Source organism: Diospyros lotus, chromosome 11 (genome assembly GCF_014633365.1).
Source record: "Diospyros lotus cultivar Yz01 chromosome 11, ASM1463336v1, whole genome shotgun sequence".
Classification (NCBI taxonomy): Eukaryota; Viridiplantae; Streptophyta; class Magnoliopsida; order Ericales; family Ebenaceae; genus Diospyros; species Diospyros lotus.
In genome coordinates, this window is record NC_068348.1 from 16,804,003 (window position 1) to 16,825,257 (window position 21,255).

General features: G+C 39.6%; 1 protein-coding gene and 1 long non-coding RNA gene across 4 annotated transcripts; both read right to left on the bottom strand.

Moving 5' to 3' along the window:
• Positions 1-2,001: 2,001 nt before the first annotated feature.
• On the bottom strand, positions 2,002-3,376 carry LOC127812750 (uncharacterized). The gene is made up of 3 exons (XM_052353273.1): positions 2,941-3,376; positions 2,764-2,882; positions 2,002-2,592 (listed from the first exon to the last, which is right to left on the bottom strand). Exons 1-3 carry the CDS (start codon positions 3,374-3,376, stop codon positions 2,002-2,004), a joined length of 1,146 nt encoding a protein of 381 aa, XP_052209233.1.
• Positions 3,377-10,860: 7,484 nt separating this feature from the next.
• LOC127813709 (uncharacterized) lies at positions 10,861-19,912 on the bottom strand. Of its 3 annotated transcripts, none has more exons than XR_008026177.1 (3): positions 19,765-19,912; positions 11,214-11,301; positions 10,861-10,919 (listed from the first exon to the last, which is right to left on the bottom strand). It is a non-coding gene; the product is annotated as an uncharacterized LOC127813709 (long non-coding RNA). The 3 variants fall into 3 exon arrangements; XR_008026175.1 differs by lacking the exon at positions 11,214-11,301 and adding an exon at positions 19,599-19,686; XR_008026176.1 differs by lacking the exons at positions 10,861-10,919; positions 11,214-11,301 and adding exons at positions 19,246-19,304; positions 19,599-19,686.
• Between the last annotated feature and the right edge of the window lie 1,343 nt (positions 19,913-21,255).

The window sequence follows — 21,255 nt, forward strand, 5'->3', positions numbered from 1 at the left end:
AGCGTTAGATCAACCAAAGAGTAAAAGTTAGTCCATAGGCTTAGCACTGAACTCAAGCGAGGGATCTAGGTTGGCTTACAAGCATGGCATTGAAATGCTTCTGGGAATTTAGGAAGGTCCAGGGCTATTGCACCATATTACAATTTGTCGGGATGGACATTTTTGGATGTGGGCTTATCATTACCTATGCAGGTCTATCGTTGCTGTTCCAGGTAGCTTTGTTACTCTTTGGTGTTGTATTCCAATCGTTGCACCTGCATTGCATTCCATAACAGACATATATACACTCAATATGCAAGGCATTTTTACTTAGTTTGGCTTATAGTATCGCCTACATCCATGGGAATATGGAGGGTGTATTCTTTTATTAATCTGGGGGAGTTACAATACATAGAGAAATTTAAAAAGAATCCTAACCCACGATAGAGTCAGGAAGCACTTCGCGTTGTGCGTGACATCCTACATCTTGTTCATAATCTCCTATGGCAGCGTTTACAACTGGAAAAGCTAGGAAGTATCTCTTGAGATGCATGGTGTTCCACATCTTGCCTAGTGTTTCACCTTGCAGCTTTTGCAGTATGCGTGTGTTAGGCCCCCACATCTTCAAGATTCTATAAGGTCTTTCCCAATCGGCCTGAGCTTTCCATCTTCTTTGAGTGCATTCGTGATAGCAGCCTTCTTAGGCACCAAATTGTCTTCTTTGAATGTTCGGGGGTGAACCCTTTCATTACACTAGCTAGAGACCCTCCTCTGATATGCTGCTAATTGAATAGTTACTTTCTCTCTTAACTCATCGAGTAGATCTAAGTTCTCCCTTAGATGATCTAGATTCTCCTCCTCCCTGAAGGCTATGACCCGGGGTGAGCTAAGGTCTACTTCCACAGGAATAAGAGCTTCCGTCCCATACACTAAGGTGAAAGGCGTTTCCCCAATAGGTAGGTGACTAGTCGTGCGATATGCCCACAAGATGCTGGGGAGTTCATTGGCCCATTTACCCTTTGCTTTTTCCAATCGAGTCTTTGGCCAATGTGATATGGTCTTGTTGCTCACCTTGGCTTGTCTGTTCGCTTGTGAGTATGCCACGGAAGCCATTTTGAAATTGATCCCCTATCTTTGACAAAAATCTCTGAAGGTATTTGAGCCAAACTGTATTCCATGATCCGTGTTGAGTATGCGGGGCACACCAAAACGAAAAATTATATCCTTCCACACCGTCCCCTCCATTTTCTTCTCGGTTATGGTTTCCAACAGTTCAACTTCTACCCACTTTGTAAAGTAATCTGTGGCTACCAACAAGAATTTCCTTTACGTCGATGCCACCGAGAACGGTCCTAGTATGTCTAGCCCCCATTGAGAAAACTATAGCGGTTGAAATATCGGTTGGATAGGAGCTTGAGGCCTCGCCATCAGGGGAGCATGTTTTTGACACTTATCATATGTCTGGACTTTTCTGGCCGCATCTTGCCTCAATGTGGGCCAAAAAAAGCTAGCCTACAAGATTTTTCCTACTAGTGCTCTCTCATTAAGGTGTTCCCTACAATCTCTTTTATGTACTTCCTCTAAAGCTTGGCGTGCTTCCTTCGGTCCCAGACATTTGAGCAGCGGTGCAAAGTATCCCCTTTCATACAATCCTTGATCGATCGCAGTGAACCGAGCAATGCTGGTTTTAAGTTGTTTTGCTGCTAAGGGAGTTTTTGGGAACCCCTGATTGAGTAGGTATTTCAATATCGGGGTCCTCCAATCTTCAAGAGTTGTGATATAGTGCACTGCGTGTTTTGTTTCTTTCTCACTCACACTAGGTTGTTGCAGCACTTCCATGTGGTTTAACCTTCTCGGCGTGTCCCTTATTGAGGCCAATTTTGATAGAGCATTTGCATGTTGGTTGAGAGACTAATTTATCTGAACCAACTCAAAATCCTCAAATGAGTGTGCGATGTCTCGCACTTTTTTGAGGTAGCATATCAATATTAGATCTCTCATTTCATAAGCTCTCTAGTACTGCTAAACGACCAACTGGGAATCACTGTGGGCTATTATTCGGGTGACTTCTAACTTTTTGGCCAGCCTCATCCCAATGAGCAAAGCTTCATACTCCGCCGTGTTGTTGGAGCTCGAGAAAGTGAAATGCAGTGAGTATTCTAGAATTTCCTTCTCTGACGAGATCAGCACCACTCCAACCCCACTACCCCGGGCATTCGATGCTCCATCCACAAACAACCATTCGTTGGTGAAGGTATCTTCCTGAGCTACGTGCGTGCACTCCACTATGAAATCAACAAGCTCTTGTACCTTTATTGCCTTCCTTTGCTCGAAGCTGATGTCGTATTCACTAAGTTCAATGGCCCATTTGGTCAACCTCCCTGAGCATTTGGGCCTCTGCAAGATTTGTCTTAGCGGTTGGTCTATCAACACTATCATAACATGGGCCTGAAAATAAGGTCTCAACTTCCTTGCTGTTGTGACCAATGCTAGGGCTACTTTCTCAACATAGGGATACTGGGACTCTGCTTCTTGAAAAACCTTACTTACATAATAAACTAGCCTGTCAAATTGCTTTGCCTGTCTGACCAGGATTGCATTTACAGCGTGGTGCTAACTCCCGGGTAAAGGCACAAATTTTCTCCAATTTCTAGTCTGGTCAGCAGGGGTATCTCCTTTAAATAAGTCTTCAATTCTTGGAAAGCTTTTTTGCATTTTTCAGTTCATTGGAAATTCTTCCCTCCCTTCAGGGCCTTGAAGAAATGGAGGCTTCGCTCAGTAGACTTGGACAGAAATTGCCCCAATGTTGGCAAATGACTTGTCAATCTCTAGACTTCTTTCACGGACGTTGGGGACTACATATCGACCATTTCTTGCACCTTCTTTGGGTTGGCCTTTATTCCCTAATTAGTGATCATGTAACCCAAAATTTTCCCGACTTCACCCCGAATGCACACTTACTAGGGTTCAAGCGCATCCTGTTTTCTCTAAACACCTCAAAAACCTTTGCTAACTTTTTAGCACGTCGTTCCCTAAGCTTGGTTTTCATGATCATGTCATCCACATACACCTCCATCATGTCTCCCAATAAGTCTTTGAACACCTTATTAACCATTAGCTGATAAGTGGCCTCTGCATTTTTTAGTCCAAACGTTATCACCTTGTAGCAATACATTCCATTCTCTGTGATACAAGCTGTCTTTTCGGCATTGGGTGGACACATACTGATCTGATGATAGCCTGAAAATGCATCCAGGAAGTTCAACATGGCATACCCCGATGTTTCATCGACTAGGCAATCTATCCTTGGAAGTGAATAGGAATCTTTGGGGCAATCCTTGTTTAGGTCCTTGAAATCAATGCACACTAGCCATTTTCCATTAGCTTTCTTCACCATAACAACATTGTCCAGCCAGTTCAGGTATAGCACCTCCTTGATAAATCCTACCTTCAACAACTTGTCATCTTCTTCCTTTAAGTACTTAGGTCATTCTAATGCTATGTGCATTTTCTTTTGTTTAATGGAGCGTGCTTTTGGTCGTGCATTCAAATGGTGTGCTATGATGCACGGGTCTATCTCGGACATATCAGTAGGACTGTAGGCGAATATATCGGCATAGGACTTTAAGTACCCAATGATCCCTTCTCTTTCTAGGACTTCCAATTGATTGCCCACATATATCTGCCTTTTATCATTGCCAAGCACTAGGGGAATCACTTGGAGTGTTTCCATTGGTTGGGGCTTAATATGTTTGAGAGTTTGTTCAGTGATCATTAGTATCTCCCCCATAATCAACTTCTCTTTTCCCTTGGCAACTTTGGTAGAGCTTACATAACATACCCTTGCTTGTTTCTAGTTGCCTCTCACTTGGCTTACATCTTGGGGTGTGGGGAACTTCATCAGTAAGTATCCTGGAGAAATGACCGCCCTCATGGCATTAATGAGGGAACGCCCCAAAATCACGTTGTAGGCTGGGGAGAAAGTCTTAACCACCATGAAACCGACTTGCCTGGTGATCACTTGCGGGTAGTCTTCTAATGTAATGGGCAGTTGAACAAATCCAACCATAGGCACTTCTTCTCCGGTAAAACTATATAGAGGGGAGGTGACCTTCTTTAGTCAGTCATGGGCAATATGCATTTTCTCGAAACAATTCCAGTACAAAAGGTTGACAGAGCTTCCACTGTCCACCAGTATTCTCTTGATGGGGTGCTTGGCAATGACTATAGAGATGACCAAAGGATCATCGCGTGGGAATAACACATCTCCTTGATCTTTTGGTATGAAAATGATGGGATCCTCATTCTCTTAAACTTTTGCCACCGAATCCATGTGCAGCGCTTGGTGCGCATAGGCTTTCTTAACAGAAGAAGAATCACCTGCCAAATTCTCCCCTCCCCAGATCATGTGTATTCTCTCCATAGTAGGCTGGTCATTGTCTATTTCTGTGTTCTAGGCTTTCTGATCCCTTTGGGAGCTTTTTTCTCCTTCCCCCTTATGAGGTTTCTAGTTGTCTCTTCTTCTTGGGGCGTTGTTTCTGGGGCGAGGAGGTCTTCTTGGATAGTCGCTTTTGGGCTCCTTCCTCTTACCTTGCTGATTTTGGGGCTTCTCCAATATGAACTGGTTAAGCTTGCCCTGTCTGATTATCTCCTCAATTTGGTCACAAAGGTCTCAACATTGCTCTGTGTTGTCCTAGGGATTCGTGAAATTTGCAAAAGGACCCCATGTTCCTTTCCATAGGCTCCTTGGAACGCGCATGCTAGAGGGGGGAAGGGGGAAGGTGATGAATCTAGTGTGTGCGATGGAGGAGAAGATAGCTTCCCTTGGTTCAATGAGAAGGGTAAAGATTCGGAATTGCATCTTTGGGGGGTTCTTCTCTTCGCTGTATCTTTACTGCTCTGTTCGATCCAGCCTCGCTTGGCCTACCTTTTCTTTTAGCTTCCCAAGCGTCTAATATTTCCATTTGGCCGATAAATTGTTCTACCTTGGAAAACAACTATCCCATAAAATCTAGCTCAAAAAAGGCTAGGGATTTTTTGAGCGGGGTAAATTTAGTTCCGTTGAGTAGGTCTTGATGAGAAATGCCAACCATTAGAGTATCAATGCAAAGGTTTAATCAGATTTTCAATTTTTTTTTTAAGAAACCAATAAAATGGCAACAGAAACATAACAAAAAATGCCCTTGCAAGACTCGTTTCGATGTCCATATGTTATCCAAAACTAAACCATGCCATAGGGGTTTAGTAGGTATACCTTTCAACAATTGAAGGTCAATGTAGAGGTTGAAATCCTTCCGGTGGTAGCAACTCCTTGCTTTAAACAGCTCCCGAACAAATTTTGGTTAGACCGAATCGACTCTTGAAAGAACGAGAGGCCTAGTTAGTCTACGCTTCAGTGAGATGGTGAATCCCAACACTCTCTTTATGCTAGACAGAGAGAGTAAGAGAGATCAGGGCTGGAGATGAAATGGGTTCAAAATGAAAAAACCCAAGAACAACATAGTCTCATTGTTTTGCTTGGGTTGCTACTATAACAATGAAGGGATAAGGAGCTATGAAAGAAGGGAAATCATAGAGGGTTCTAGCTCTCTAGAATGATAAGGATTCGGGCTAGGGTTTGGGAGAGAAAAACCAATGCAACAGTTGCTTCTCATTTTTGGCTTATATATCAAATATATAAACCCTAAATGCCCAAAACCCACCCAATTAGACAAAACTGATTAGGAGAGAGAGAGGGGACCAAGGAATGATAAGAAGGACACACACCAACTCCTTTCTCGTCCTCCCATCGTCATTCCGTGCCACTTGCCCCAAAATCCGTTGCACAAATGACAAACGAATTGTGGAATTGCAACCTTCTGTGATAGAAGCGGTCGACTACTCGCCAGGGGTTGCCTTCCGTTTCTTTTGAAATTGGTCAACTGGTTCTCAAGGCTGTCGACCTTTTTAGCCCTTTATCCAAAACTTTCACAAATTGTATCTGGGCCTGCCATTAACTCTTAATAGCACTTTCATTATCTCATAATGACACTGAGGCACTTGTTAACTCTTAATGGCATACATGTCAACTCTTGACGATTGCTTCTTATTAATTAATCATTTAACCTGATCTATTAACTCCTAACGGTAACGTCATTAACTCTTAATGATGATTTTAGCCTTAATTACTTAGCCAACCATCATACTTGGATATGTGTGTGACCTTCTAGATTCACTACTAAGTAACAATCAGGACACATCAACTCTTTGACGTTGACCAAACAATTTAGTCTACAACGAAGATCTCTCTATCTCCTCGATGTACCCCAAAAGACCCTGAGTGACAACTAGTATTATGTCTGGGCGATCTTACCAGTAATGAAGTCTTACTTCAGAATAGAACCTATTTAGGCTTTCAATTCCTGTGTACTATAATCCCTTCATCAGTTATCATCCTGATTGAGTGAGAGTCATGCACTGATCAAACTCACTAACTCGATGACTATGCCAAAATCAGTGTGGTGAGATTGACATGACACATCGAAACTCTTTTCGACATTGGAACACTTTCCAATCAAGTGTACCTCGGTTAGGAGTTTCTACAATTAAGACCACAACTGATTGCATAGGATTGTTGAGCCAACTTGCTCATATTAATTAAGTTTTGATGATTAACAAAAAGAGAATTTTCAATATACAAAATTATAGTATTTTAGTGATTAACAAAAAAAAGTGTTTTCATTAAATATATAAATTATAGTATCGAATATATTTTTAATTAATTTATAAAATATGTTTTATAGCATATGCATTACCAAAAATATTATTTTCTATTAAAATTATTTTTTATATAATTTTTAGAATATTTTATAAAATATTTTTCGTAGTATATGTATTACCAAAAATATTATTTTTGATTAATCTATAAAATATTTTTTCATAGTGTATGCATTTTCAAAAATGTTATTTTTCATTAAAATTATTTTTTAAAGTATTTTAAAATATAAAAAATAATTTTGTAAAATTCAAATCAAAAAATCAATTTTTACTATTTTCTACAATGCACTACAGTAATCAGACCATTGGAATAGTAATCTAGTTGTTGGTGTACAGTACCGCTACAGTGCCCCCCAATGGTCAGAATTTTGATCATTGTTACAGTATACATTACTGTTGCTATAGTGAACTTGACCGTTGCTACAATAAATTTGACCGTATTTATTGCTCATATTACCTATCCAAAGCACTCAAAACCTCCCAAAAGCTCTCAAACTAATTTCCAAGCATTCCAAGTCTCTTAAAGATTCATTGCACATCCACCGAAGAGCCAGAAGGCAAGAGAAGAAAAAGAGATCACAAAATCGAATATGATCTTCTCCATTTAATTTGAGGTTACAAATTTATTTATTTATTTAAAAATTATTGCCTTGTATAATTTGTTCTTAATTTCTTATTTGTGTCCAAGTGTGGACAAATTATTTGTAACAATTAAATTATCATTGTGGATTGTATATGTTTTCTAGAACCGTTAAAATCTAGGTGAATCTAGTTTTCATGGTAAGCTAAGGAGAAAACCTTGGTGTTGGCGGTTTTCTTAGAACCCGTTGTAATCTAAGAGTATATCTAGTTTTTAAGATGAACTAGTGTGGAAACCTTGGTGAGATTAGTGGAACTCCAAGGGTGGTTGAGACCTTGGGAGAGTGGAGTAGGTGTGTGTGAAAACACCGAATCACTATAAATTGTCTTGTGCCTCATTTATTTATTTTTGATATATCTTGTGGCTTGTAATTTATTAATATCAAACTCACATATACATAGTTATAAAATCTTAATTTGTTTAAAATTAAATAACAAGAATTTAATTAAAAGAAAATAATTTATATATTCTTACAAAAAATAATTAATCAATAATATTTATTAAAAGGGAAAAAAAATTTAAACACTCAATTCACTCCCCTCTTGAGTGGTCATACCTTAAGGGACCAACAATTGGTATCAGATGAGACTTCTAAAATAGTTAAACCCTTAGTTTATACTTTAACTTAGAAGAAACCCTTAGTTTATACTTTAACTTAGAAGAAATCTAGATGGCCTCATTCACTAACCAAGCTATAGTCGAAGGATCCTCACCCTCTAGACCACCATTCTTTAATGGCACACATTTTTCCTATTAGAAGATGAGGATGGAGTCATATTTATTTTCAATAGATTATTATTTATGAAAAATTATTAGAGATGGTTTTACCACATCTTCAAACATAGAAGAAAAATGGACGGAACAAGATATTAGAAAACATCAAATGGATCATAAAGCTAGGTACATAATATTTTGTTCAATCCCTCCTAGTGAATTTGAGAAACTTTTTGCTTTGCTTGTTCTACATCACATGAAATATGGAGAAAATTAGAAATAATCTATGAAGGAACATACCAAGTGAAAGACAGTAAGATTAATTTACTAATGTTTGAATATGAGGAGTTTAAATTGCTCCAAAATGAAAATATTAGTCAAATGAATGATAGGTTTCGAAAGATCATGAACAACCTAACAATGTTAGGAAAAATAAATTTGGAAGTAGATTAAGTTAAGAAAATTCATAGATCTCTATCTTTAGAATGGCAGCCTTTAGTGACTGCAATATCCCAAGCAAGAAACCTTAAAGAGTTAACAATGGAAGAGCTCATAGGAAATCTATTAATTCATGAATTAATATTACGTAAAATGAATGAAGACATGAAGGGTAAGAAAGATAAGAAAACCTCAGCCCTAAATGTAAATGAAGAGAAATGCTTTATGGCTATAGAAGAAGAAGAGGATATGGAGTTAGAAGAATTACAAAAGGCTTACGAAGAATTTTATATAAAATATATATCTATTAAGAAAGAAGTAAAAACAATCAAGAAAAATCATAAAGAAGAAAATGAAAAATTAAAGGGTGAAATAATGTCTTTAGAAGAAAAATCACAAGAACTGAAAAAAGAAAATCTTGAAGAGGAGAATGAATCTTTGAAAATCGAAGTAGAGATCTTAAAGGAAAAGATCCTAGAATTCAAGAAGAAAATGAAATTTTAGAAGAAAAGCTTAAAAAGAAAAATGAAGCAAAAATAAATGATAAAATGGATGAAAAATTCTCCACTTGGAGAAAGAAGTATTGATTTTAAAAGCTCAAAACACCAAGCTCACATTAGAAAAGGGTGCAATAGAGAAGTCTTTGGTAACCTTAATTGTGAAAAAGAATTCTAATCCCCCAGAGCCAAAGCCAAAATAGCAAAAGAAATCTTGAAAACCATATAGATGGATTTCGCAACCCCCTAAGAGAAATGAAATAAAAAATTTGGGTGCCAAAAGGGATAGTTCAACAAATGAGAGTTTTAGATCCTCCTAAAGGGTCCAACACGAATGCAAAGGGCATTTAAGAGCCAAAAGCCAAAGGTCCCATCTATGGATGGGTACCCAAGGCTAAAACTTAGCCTTATGTGTGCCAATGTGCATGAGATCTACATGGGGAACATGTTATATTTGTTTAAGTGGAAACTCATGACCCAAGAAAGGTGAGGAGTCCTATGGTTTAGACCTCACTCTCAAAAAATAGGATGGTAAGCCAATGGGATAAATGGAAATAGAAGAGGTTTGATTTTTGGGTAATCACCTCATTCCTAAATTCTAAAATTATTATAGCTTGAAATATAAGTTTGTCAAATGCCTTAAAATGTGAAAAATCATCATGTGGCATATAAAAGAATTGGTCTTAATAAATATTTTCGTCCTTATGTCCAGGTTTTTGTAATGCCCCGCTCCCACCTACGGGTGTTACTCATGAATAGCCAACTTACTATTCACACGCTAGGGCAAAGATGAAGAGACAGCTACGTTTCAACGGGAAACGACCTAGGTGGGAACTAGGCTTTGCCCTCTCTTCGCTCCGCTCGAGGGTCCAGGAATTATCGATCGACCTATTAAACCCAAAATCTCGCAATCCTCACCCCTTCCTGAGCTCTTTAATGAAGGGCTAAGGGTGACTTACTAGGATCAAAAAGGAATTAAGCTAACTCTCTAGCTTAAAGTAATTTATGGCATAACGCCTTAAATTATAAGGAAATAGGTTTTTCTTATCTTTGCCCCAACCATTAACCCATTTATTTCATTTCCAGCTCCTTAGGAAAATATTTGGATTAATCTTCCTTTAGAAAAATTTAAATAAAATTTTCCTCATTAAAGCTCAATTGATTTTTCCCTTTTATTTATTTCAAAATTCCATAATTTTCCAACCATTAGGGAATTAATTTTTGAAATACAATTCTCAAGCATCCTCATCCAATTTCAAAATTTAAGGAAAATAGCTCATTATTTAATTTCCCAAAATTTAGAAATTTTTCCCACAATTGCCTCAAATTTACATTAATTTAAAAAAATTAATTTAGAGGCTAAATACTCATTTAATTATTTATTTATTTAAATTATTTCATAATTTCATAAATGTCAGAAATAATTAAATAACCCACAAAAAAAATAAAACAATAATAAAAAAAAAGAACTTCTCAGCAGCACAGGGGGGGCGCAGCAGCAGCCGCGCCCCCCCAGCGCGCGCGAAGGCCGCGCGGGCCGCGCATGGCCGCGCGCGCGGGTCGCGCCTGCCCCGCGCGCGCACTGGCCGGCCGCGCGTGGCCGCGCCAGCCCGCCCAGGCGCGCCTTGGCTGCCCAGCCCACTGCCTGGCCATTTATTTTCCAAAAAAATTTTTTTTTTTTTTTATAAAACCATATTTTCCAGAATACATTTCCATATCAAGGGGCTTCCAAAACACTAAAGTTTTCCCCCTTTTAACCACATTTACATACAATCCAAGTTTAACAAATAATACAACACAAAAATACAAACTACATAACCATTACACATAGTTTTCCTCTTTGCTTCAATACCTTCACCCTTGCAAAACTCCCTTTCCCTTGGATGTTTCTCCACCTACATTGAGGTCAAAGGACCTTATGAGCCAATGCTCAGTAAGGGTGCTATGCAAATGTAAATGAAGTATGAGAAACATAACATGTAATGCAATGCAATGCATATCAAGGGTAGTTCTTCATGCCTTCATAACCACTTAGGTTAAGGCACCAACCAACCCCTCACTCCCCTCACAAGTCCTCTTTATGGCCATAGGTTCACTTGGGCACAAAACATGCAAAAAACCATCACATGCAACTCATTCATACATGTACAAATGCAAGCAAAACCCCTCCACTTGGGGCTATCCCTTACCTTGTTTCCTTGAAGCTTTACACTCTCACAAGCCAAGAATCCCTCTTAGACTTTGAAGCTTCAACACCTCCACAAGCTAATACTCACCCTTAAAGAAAAATAATAAAAGAGACTTTAGCTCTTAAACACATGCCTTAAACTATAACAAAAGAGAAAACTAGATTACCTTTTGCTAGACTTTCTCTTCCATCTCTAGACTTCCTTGCCTTCTTACTTGCCTTCTTGCTTCTCTACTTCACAAATGGGAAAAAGCTTGGAACTAATTTCTCACTTCCCATTTATAGAGTTTTCTTCTTAATCCATGCCAATTCTCAAGATCACATCCTAGCCATTGATTTTTTTCTTATTTCAAGAGACCTAATCTCTACCTTTGAACATTAGCACAATCCTTGTGCTTGTCCCAAGTTAAATCCTAACCCTTGATTTTAGGAGAACTCTTGCCTAGATACAAAGGAAACACAAATCCAAGAGACTTATCTTGTTAAATCTCCTCCATTGATCTCTCTTTGGAGACTAAATCTCCTCCCTTGGATCAATCCCAATTTTCCATAATTCTCCATTTTTCATTTAATTAAATCATGACTAATTTCCAAGATTGACTAATTTTCCAAATTTGCATTTAATTTAAATCCACAACTTTTCAAGCATTTAATGGAGACTTAAATAATTTCTTTTTGATTTAAATTTAAAAGCTCTTGAAAGACATAATCTAATTTCTTTAGCATTTATTTAAATCCACCATTTTCCAACATTAATGCTTGACAAATTTCTTTTTATTATTGATTTTCTTTTTAATTTTCTCCATCATGGCTCTCATTAATGCTTGAGAGACTAATTTCTTTTTCCTTTTTTATTTATTAAATATCCCTCTTAGTTCACAAGATCATGCCATGTGTCACCAAATTCTCTTAATTAAATAAATCCTTATTCTCCAAATTAAATTAAATCTCTTCCATAAGAATTTGCCAAGTGTCACCAATCTAGCCATACTTGGTTTTCCAATTTAATTCCTAATTATCCGTGCACTTAATCAAGAATTAAATTCTCCAAAAATTAATTCTCCAATATAAATAATTTCTCAAAAAATAATTTATGTTCCTTTGGGATGAAATTCCAAATTACCATTTTGCCCCTCACAAGACATCCAATATTTCATGGCATTTTCTTTAATTCAAGGGCAATTTTGGAATTTTTCATAGACTAAAATTCTCTTAAATGACAAAATTTATCATGACTCTTTAAGGGTATTACAATCCACCTCTCTTAAAAGAATTTCGTCCTCGAAATTTCATTTCCATTAATGCAACGTATTAATACATCAAAGCTACTCTTCCATTACATCAACAAATAATTCGAGAAATTGACGCTTTAGATCCTCTTCTAGCTCCCATGTTGTTTCCCGATCAGAGTGATGGTTCCACTGAACTTTAACTAATGGAATTGATTTGCTTCTCAATTTCTTTTCCTTGCGGTCCAAGATTTTTACTGGCCTTTCAATATAGGTTAGGTTTTGACGAACCTCAACCTCTTCCTCTGGAACTTCCATTCTTGGATCCGGTATGAACTTTCGCAATTGAGACACATGGAACACGTCATGAAATCCCGCTAATTCGTTGGACAAGGCCAACCGATAGGCCAAAGGACCTACTCGCCCAATGATCCTATACGGTCCCATAAACCTCGGACTAAGCTTCCCTTGCTTCCGATTTCTCATTGACGGTCTTTGTGGTGAGATCCGAAGAAATACCCTATCCCCTTCTTGAAATTCCAAATCTCGCGCACGGTGATCCGCATAGTACTTTTGGCGATCTTGAGCAATCTTCATACACTTTCTTGCCACATCAATCTTCTCAGAGGCTTGCTGTACTAATTCAGTCTTGGCCAACTGCTTTTCACCCACCTCAAGCTAACACGAAGGCGATCGGCAACGCCTGCCATACAAAGCTTCATACGGTACCATGCCGATGCTACTCTGATAACTGTTATTATATGAGAATTCCACCAACGGCAAGTACTCATCCCAATTTCCTCCAAATTCCAGTACACATGCCCGTAGCATGTCTTCCAAAACCTGGTTCACCTTCTCAGTCTGGCCGTCTATTTGGGGGTGATATGCAGTACTAAAATTCAACCTCGTTCCCAATTTTTCTTGCAAACACGTCCAAAATCTTGATAAAAATTTTGAATCTCTTTCAGACACAATGCTGATTGGGGTTCCATGCAGCCGCACGATTTCCTGAACATAAATCCGTGACAGCTCTTCTGCACCTTGAGTAGTCCGAACAGGTATGAAATGAGCCGACTTTGTTAGCCTGTCGACCACAACCCATATCGAGTCTTTCTTCCTTGTTGTCTTGGGCAATCCCACAATGAAGTCCATGGAAATGTGCTCCCACTTCCATTCTGGTATCTCTAACGGTCGCAACAATCCTGCTGGCCGCTGATGCTCGATCTTAATACGCTGGCACGCATCACACTTAGCTACATACTGAGCTACACTTCGCTTCATTCCAGGCCACCAATAAACTTCTCTCAAGTCTTTATACATCTTGGTCGCCCCTGGATGTACCGTGTACTTTGATCGATGAGCTTCATCTAAAATCTTTTGCCTTAATTCTTCATTATTAGGAATATAATTTCGCCCGTTCATCCTCATGATTCCATCTCTGAACTCAAAACCTGTTTTCACCGGCTCACCCTTCTCATCCACCCATTGGCGAAGCCTCCGATCTTCCCTGGTAGCCTGACGTATCTCCTCCCACCAACCTGGCTGAATTCGCAGACTAGCCACCATGGATATACCGTTCCCAGGCGCTACACCCACCGTTAGGCTACTGAACACCTCTATCAGCTGCCATTCCCGCATCATCATCCTGGCCGCGACAGCAAGATCCCTACGACTAAGGGCATCCGCCACAACATTCGCCCGCCCCGGATGATAATGGATGGTGCAGTCGTAGTCCTTCAAGAACTCCATCCATCGACGTTGTCTCATATTCAGCTCCTTTTGGGAAAAGATATACTTTAGGCTTTTATGATCGGTGTAGATCTCAAACTTCTCACCGTAGAGATAATGTCGCCAAATCTTCAGGGCGTGGATAACGGCAACCAATTCCAAATCGTGGATCGGGTAGTTCTTCTCATGAGGTCGTAATTGACGCGACCCATAAGCAATCACCTTACCATGCTGCATCAACACGCAGCCTAATCCCGATCCTGAAGCATCACTGTAGATCACGAATCCTCCAGAACCTTCCGGCAAGGTCAAAATCGGCGTTGTGGTCAACCGTTTCTTAAGTTCCTCAAAACTTTGTTCACACTTATCATCCCATATGAACCTCACATTCTTCTGAGTCAAACGTGTCAGAGGCAAGGCAATTTTTGAAAATCCTTCAACGAATTGCCGATAGTATCCAGCTAACCCCAGAAAACTTCTTACCTCGAACACTGAACTCGGTCGGTGCCAGTTTTTAATGGCCTCTATCTTGGATGGATCCACTGATACACCGACACTCGAAATTACATGGCCAAGAAACGCCACCTCCCTTAGCCAGAAGCTACATTTGGAAAATTTGGCATATAGCCTTTCGCTACGCAACCTTTCTAGCACCAACCTCAAATGTTCACGGTGCTCTGCCTCACTAGCTGAGTACACCAAGATATCATCAATAAAGACGATCACAAACTGGTCTAGAAATGGTTTAAACACTCTATTCATGAGATCCATAAAAGCTGCAGGGGCATTGGTTAACCCGAATGGCATCACCAAAAATTCGAAGTGTCCGTATCGACACCGAAATGCCGTCTTGGGTATATCCTCATTTCTAACCTTTAGTTGGTAGTACCCCGAGCGCAGATCAATTTTTGAAAATATTCTAGCACCTTTCAATTGATCAAATAACTCTCCAATTCTAGGCAATGGGTACTTATTTTTCACTGTCACCTTATTGAGTGCTCGAAAATCGATGCACAATCGTAAGCTGCCATCTTTCTTCTTTACAAACAACACTGGAGCTCCCCATGGGGAAATACTTGGTCGAATAAATCCCTTATCCACCAAATCTCGAAGTTGTACCTTAAGCTCCTTCAACTCAGCCGGGGCCATTCGATAAGTGGGTATAGAAATTGGTGTTGTTCCCGGCAACAGTTCAATGGCAAACTCTACCTCTCGATCAGGAGGTAGCTCTGTCAAGTCCTTTGGAAAAACATCCAAGAACTCCCTCACTACTTCTACCTCTTCCGGCTTCATTTTTGATTTATTGTCTACGACCATAACGTGAGCTATAAATCCATATGGTCCGTTTTCCAACCATTTGCAAGCCTTCAAGGCCGATACAAATTTTAACGGCCTACCAAATCGTGGTCCTTTAAACTTCACTACTTTTCCCCCCGGACATCCCAATTCTACTGTCTTCTCCAAACAATCCATACTGGCGCAATACCGAGAAAGGAAATCCATACCTAGGATGACATCGAAGTCATGCATCTCCATAAGTATAAGATCTATCTTAAATTTCTCGTCCTCAATATCCACATTACAATCTCGGACCATTAGATTAGTCTCCATAGTCTCCCCAATTAGAGATTGAATTCTAACTCCATGCCCTATTATTGAGGGTGCAAGACCCAAACTCCTAGCAGACTCATTTGCTATGAATGAATGAGTGGCACCAGGGTCCACCAATGCATGTACAGGAGTAGTGTTGATGAAGAGCGTACCTTCTACAACGCTCAAGTCAGCATCAGCCTCCGCCTTTGTTAGCTGAAATACTCGTGCTGGTTGTGGGCCTGGTTTTCCCTCTGGCTTCTTCCTTGGGTCAGCCTTGTCTCGTTGGGGGCAGTTCCATGAATAGTGTCCCCATTGCTTGCAAGCGTAGCATGTTACTTCCCTTTTGGCCCCTTCCTCGATCTTCAATGTTTTCCTTGAAGGGCAGTCTCTCGCTAAATGTCCAACTTCTCCACACACAAAGCAACCTGCTCCTTTGCTTTTGGTACCACACTTGTTGTTAGCATGCCTCCTTTGGCACTTCTTGCAATATCTTTCCCTCTTAAATTTGGCTCCTTCAGGCTTCTTGAATTGTGCTGTTGGAGGGTTTGTTGATTTGTCTTTGCTTTCCACCTCCTTTTTCACATCACTTCGGAGTTTCAGCTCTCCCTGAGCCATCATGTTTCGCTCAACAGTAATAGCCTTCTCAACTGCATCATCAAAAGTACGGATGTTCCACGCGTACAGTACTTGCTTCACTTCCTTTCTAAGTCCTTGAAAGAACTTCTGGGCCTTCTCAAATTCATCCGTAGTGTACATAGGTACATACTTTATCAGCTTGGAAAACTTGGCCTCGTACTGCACCACGGACATATCCTCTGATTGGGTCAGCTTCAAAAACTCTTGTTTCTTCACCTCTCTCCAGTACTCAGGAAAGTACTTATCATTGAATGCAATCTTGAACTGTTCCCAGGTAATAGGTGTCACCCGCACCTCCTCGTTTTCTTGGATGGTATTTCGAGTCCTTAAGACTCCTGACATCGACTTCCACCAGATAGTCGCTTCTTCCTCTAACATAAATGTAGCACACCTTACCCAGTGGTCTTCAGGGCACTCCAAGTGTTCCAGTAATTTTTCAGTTTGCTCCATCCAATATTCTCCTACACTTGGGTCCATTTCTGGGTCTCCCTTAAAGCTTGGCGGATGTAAATCTCGAAACATCTTCGGCCAATTTGTAGTAGGGGTCTCTGGTCTGTTCACCGAACTCATCATCATTTCGACGAACCTTTCGAATGACCTATCACCACTTGGCCTTTCCGAGCCACTTCCTTCTGGGAAGTCTTGAGATGACGACTGGGCCTGGCCCCTTCTCCTATGAAGTCGTTCTTCACGGCTCATCTGCACAATGGCACAAGCGACATTCATTTTTCTACTACACCATAGCCACACATACATACATAACACAAGTTCCGAGCAATGCCATACAAGATGATGTTTCCAACATAACTTATTTATTTGCATAAACAAGACATAGGCTTACAAAGAGCTTTCCATTACAAAATGATTCAAAAGAGGAAAAGCTTATAGTCATCATGAACCAAAGCCACACAAAATACATCAAGTTTTCCCCCATTAGCCCCACAACTCAACCCCCAGAGCTCACTAGTCACCTAGCATGACTTAGCCCTACCCATGGCTTCCGCATCACGACCCTCGCCACTAGGCCCATCGACCACATAACTACTTTGAGGCCTACTTGGGATCACCCCGCCTCGAAGCTTTAGGCTAACCGGGTCGCTATAGTGGATGCCAATCAGGGACTCGGACTCCTCCGAGGGGTCCTCATAAGGGGCTTCGGGAGAGTCTACCTCCCTATTAAGGTCTTCCTCTGAATCATCTATAGTCTCATTGCTTCCCACACTTTCTTCGTCTGGTCCCGCATGCCCACGGGTGACTTCTCTAGACTGCCATGCGTCTGTCTCCCGTATCATCTCAATGAACAAGGTGAAGTTTTGGGATACTCTTGGTCGCCTCGCAATCCTTCTTGCGTACCGCCTCCACTTGCCATGGAGCAATTCTTTCACATAGTGCACCTTTACTTCACCTAACAATCCAGGAGGTAAGGCTGTGTCCGGGGTCTCCGCAATGACGTCCTCCACCCTACTAAGGTAGCACTGGATGGACTCTCCGGGTCTCATCACTGATATGGCTAAAGTCCACTGGGCCTTCAGCCTCCGGATGTAGTCTCGCACTAGCCACACTGAACGAAATGGGGTTCGTCTCTCCATACCTACGCACAAAACACCACACCATAGATATCAACCCAAAGACATCACCACCACAGCAATCATATCATCATAACTATGATGCCCAACAATCATGAAAATCCTATCTCAAACTAGAATCACGCTCTGATACCATACTGTAACGCCCCGCTCCCACCTACGAGTGTTACTCATGAATAGCCAACTTACTATTCACACGCTAGGGCAAAGATGAAGAGACGACTACGTTTCAACGGGAAACGACCTAGGCGGGATCTAGGCTTTGCCCTCTCTTCGCTCCACTCGAGGGTCCGGGAATTATCGATCGACCTATTAAACCCAAAACCTCGCAATCGTCACCCCTTCCTGAGCTCTTTAATGAAGGGCTAAGGGTGACTTACCAGGATCAAAAAGGAATTAAGCTAACTCTCTAGCTTAAAGTAATTTATGGCATAACGCCTTAAATTATAAGGAAATAGGTTTTTCTTATCTTTGCCCCAACCATTAACCCATTTATTTCATTTCCAGCTCCTTAGGAAAATATTTGGATTAATCTTCCTTTAGAAAAATTTAAATAAAATTTTCCTCATTAAAGCTCAATTGATTTTTCCCTTTTATTTATTTCAAAATTCCATAATTTTCCAACCATTAGGGAATTAATTTTTGAAATACAATTCTCAAGCATCCTCATCCAATTTCAAAATTTAAGGAAAATAGCTCATTATTTAATTTCCCAAAATTTAGAAATTTTTCCCACAATTGCCTCAAATTTACATTAATTTAAAAAAATTAATTTAGAGGCTAAATACTCATTTAATTATTTATTTATTTAAATTATTTCATAATTTCATAAATGTCAGAAATAATTAAATAACCCACAAAAAAATAAAACAATAAAAAAAAAAGAACTTCTCAGCAGCACAGGGGGGGGGGGGGCGCAGCAGCAGCCGCGCCCCCCAGCGCGCGCGCAGGCCGCGCGGGCCGCGCATGGCCGCGCGCGCAGGCCGCGCGCGCGGGCCGCGCCTGCCCTGCGCGCGCACTGGCCGGCCGCGCCAGCCCGCCCAGGCGCGCCTTGGCTGCCCAGCCCACTGCCTGGCCATTTATTTTCCAAAATTTTTTTTTTTTTTTTTATAAAACCATATTTTCCAGAATACATTTCCATATCAAGGGGCTTCCAAAACACTAAATTTTTCCCCCTTTTAACCACATTTACATACAATCCAAGTTTAACAAATAATACAACACAAAAATACAAACTACATAACCATTACACATAGTTTTCCTCTTTGCTTCAATACCTTCACCCTTGCAAAACTCCCTTTCCCTTGGATGTTTCTCCACCTACATTGAGGTCAAAGGACCTTATGAGCCAATGCTCAGTAAGGGTGCTATGCAAATGTAAATGAAGTATGAGAAACATAACATGTAATGCAATGCAATGCATATCAAGGGTAGTTCTCCATGCCTTCATAACCACTTAGGTTAAGGCACCAACCAACCCCTCACTCCCCTCACAAGTCCTCGTTATGGCCATAGGTTCACTTGGGCACAAAACATGCAAAGAACCATCACATGCAACTCATTCATACATGTACAAATGCAAGCAAAACCCCTCCACTTGGGGCTATCCCTTACCTTGTTTCCTTGAAGCTTTACACTCTCACAAGCCAAGAATCCCTCTTAGACTTTGAAGCTTCAACACCTCCACAAGCTAATACTCACCCTTAAAGAAAAATAATAAAAGAGACTTTAGCTCTTAAACACATGCCTTAAACTATAACAAAAGAGAAAACTAGATTACCTTTTGCTAGACTTTCTCTTCCTTCTCTAGACTTCCTTGCCTTCTTACTTGCCTTCTTGCTTCTCTACTTCACAAATGGGAAAAAGCTTGGAACTAATTTCTCACTTCCCATTTATAGAGTTTTCTTCTTAATCCATGCCAATTCTCAAGATCACATCCTAGCCATTGATTTTTTTCTTATTTCAAGAGACCTAATCTCTACCTTTGAACATTAGCACAATCCTTGTGCTTGTCCCAAGTTAAATCCTAACCCTTGATTTTAGGAGAACTCTTGCCTAGATACAAAGGAAACACAAATCCAAGAGACTTATCTTGTTAAATCTCCTCCATTGATCTCTCTTTGGAGACTAAATCTCCTCCCTTGGATCAATCCCAATTTTCCATAATTCTCCATTTTTCATTTAATTAAATCATGACTAATTTCCAAGATTGACTAATTTCCCAAATTTGCATTTAATTTAAATCCACAACTTTTCAAGCATTTAATGGAGACTTAAATAATTTCTTTTTGATTTAAATTTAAAAGCTCTTGAAAGACATAATCTAATTTCTTTAGCATTTATTTAAATCCACCATTTTCCAACATTAATGCTTGACAAATTTCTTTTTATTATTGATTTTCTTTTTAATTTTCTCCATCATGGCTCTCATTAATGCTTGAGAGACTAATTTCTTTTTCCTTTTTCATTTATTAAATATCCCTCTTAGTTCACAAGATCATGCCATGTGTCACCAAATTCTCTTAATTAAATAAATCCTTATTCTCCAAATTAAATTAAATCTCTTCCATAAGAATTTGCCAAGTGTCACCAATCTAGCCATACTTGGTTTTCCAATTTAATTCCTAATTATCCGTGCACTTAATCAAGAATTAAATTCTCCAAAAATTAATTCTCCAATATAAATAATTTCTCAAAAAAATAATTTATGTTCCTTTGGGATGAAATTCCAAATTACCATTTTGCCCCTCACAAGACATCCAATATTTCATGGCATTTTCTTTAATTCAAGGGCAATTTTGGAATTTTTCATAGACTAAAATTCTCTTAAATGACAAAATTTATCATGACTCTTTAAGGGTATTACAGTTTTATTCCATGGTGCTTAAATGTTTGAAATTCTTTGAGATTTTGATTGAAATCCCTCATTTCCATAATGTTGATCCAACTTGCATGACCTATTGTGATAGATATATTTTTGGTGTCATTCAATGCAAGCAAAATTGGCTCGTTTGGAAGAAAAATGAGGTTTTGGACAATTTAGTCCCTATTTTATAGAAAAATTATTATTTTTTTGAAAGGGTTTAAATATGTTGTATGCTTAAATGTTTCATTTATGAATGTACTAGGCCTTGTAGAATATATTGATATATGTTTTGTTAATTATTTTTGGCCTATGTTTCAAAAGATGAAAGTTTCTTTCAGGACTGCATTGTTGTAGTCGACTATGGAAGGTTTCACAATCAACTGTCATTTGGAAATTGACTGTCTA

What these genes read in the sequence shown, in the direction of transcription:
- LOC127812750 (XM_052353273.1), bottom strand. Translation starts at nt 3,376, where the DNA reads ATGGTGAAGAAAGCTAATGGAAAATGGCTAGTGTGCATTGATTTCAAG. An exon ending in CAGGATGCGCTTGAACCCTA is followed by an intron (nt 2,883 to 2,940) that starts GTAAGTGTGCAT and finishes ATCACTAATTAG; the next exon opens with GGAATAAAGGCCAACCCAAA. An exon ending in TTGGGGCAATTTCTGTCCAA is followed by an intron (nt 2,593 to 2,763) that starts GTCTACTGAGCG and finishes CCCGGGAGTTAG; the next exon opens with CACCACGCTGTAAATGCAAT.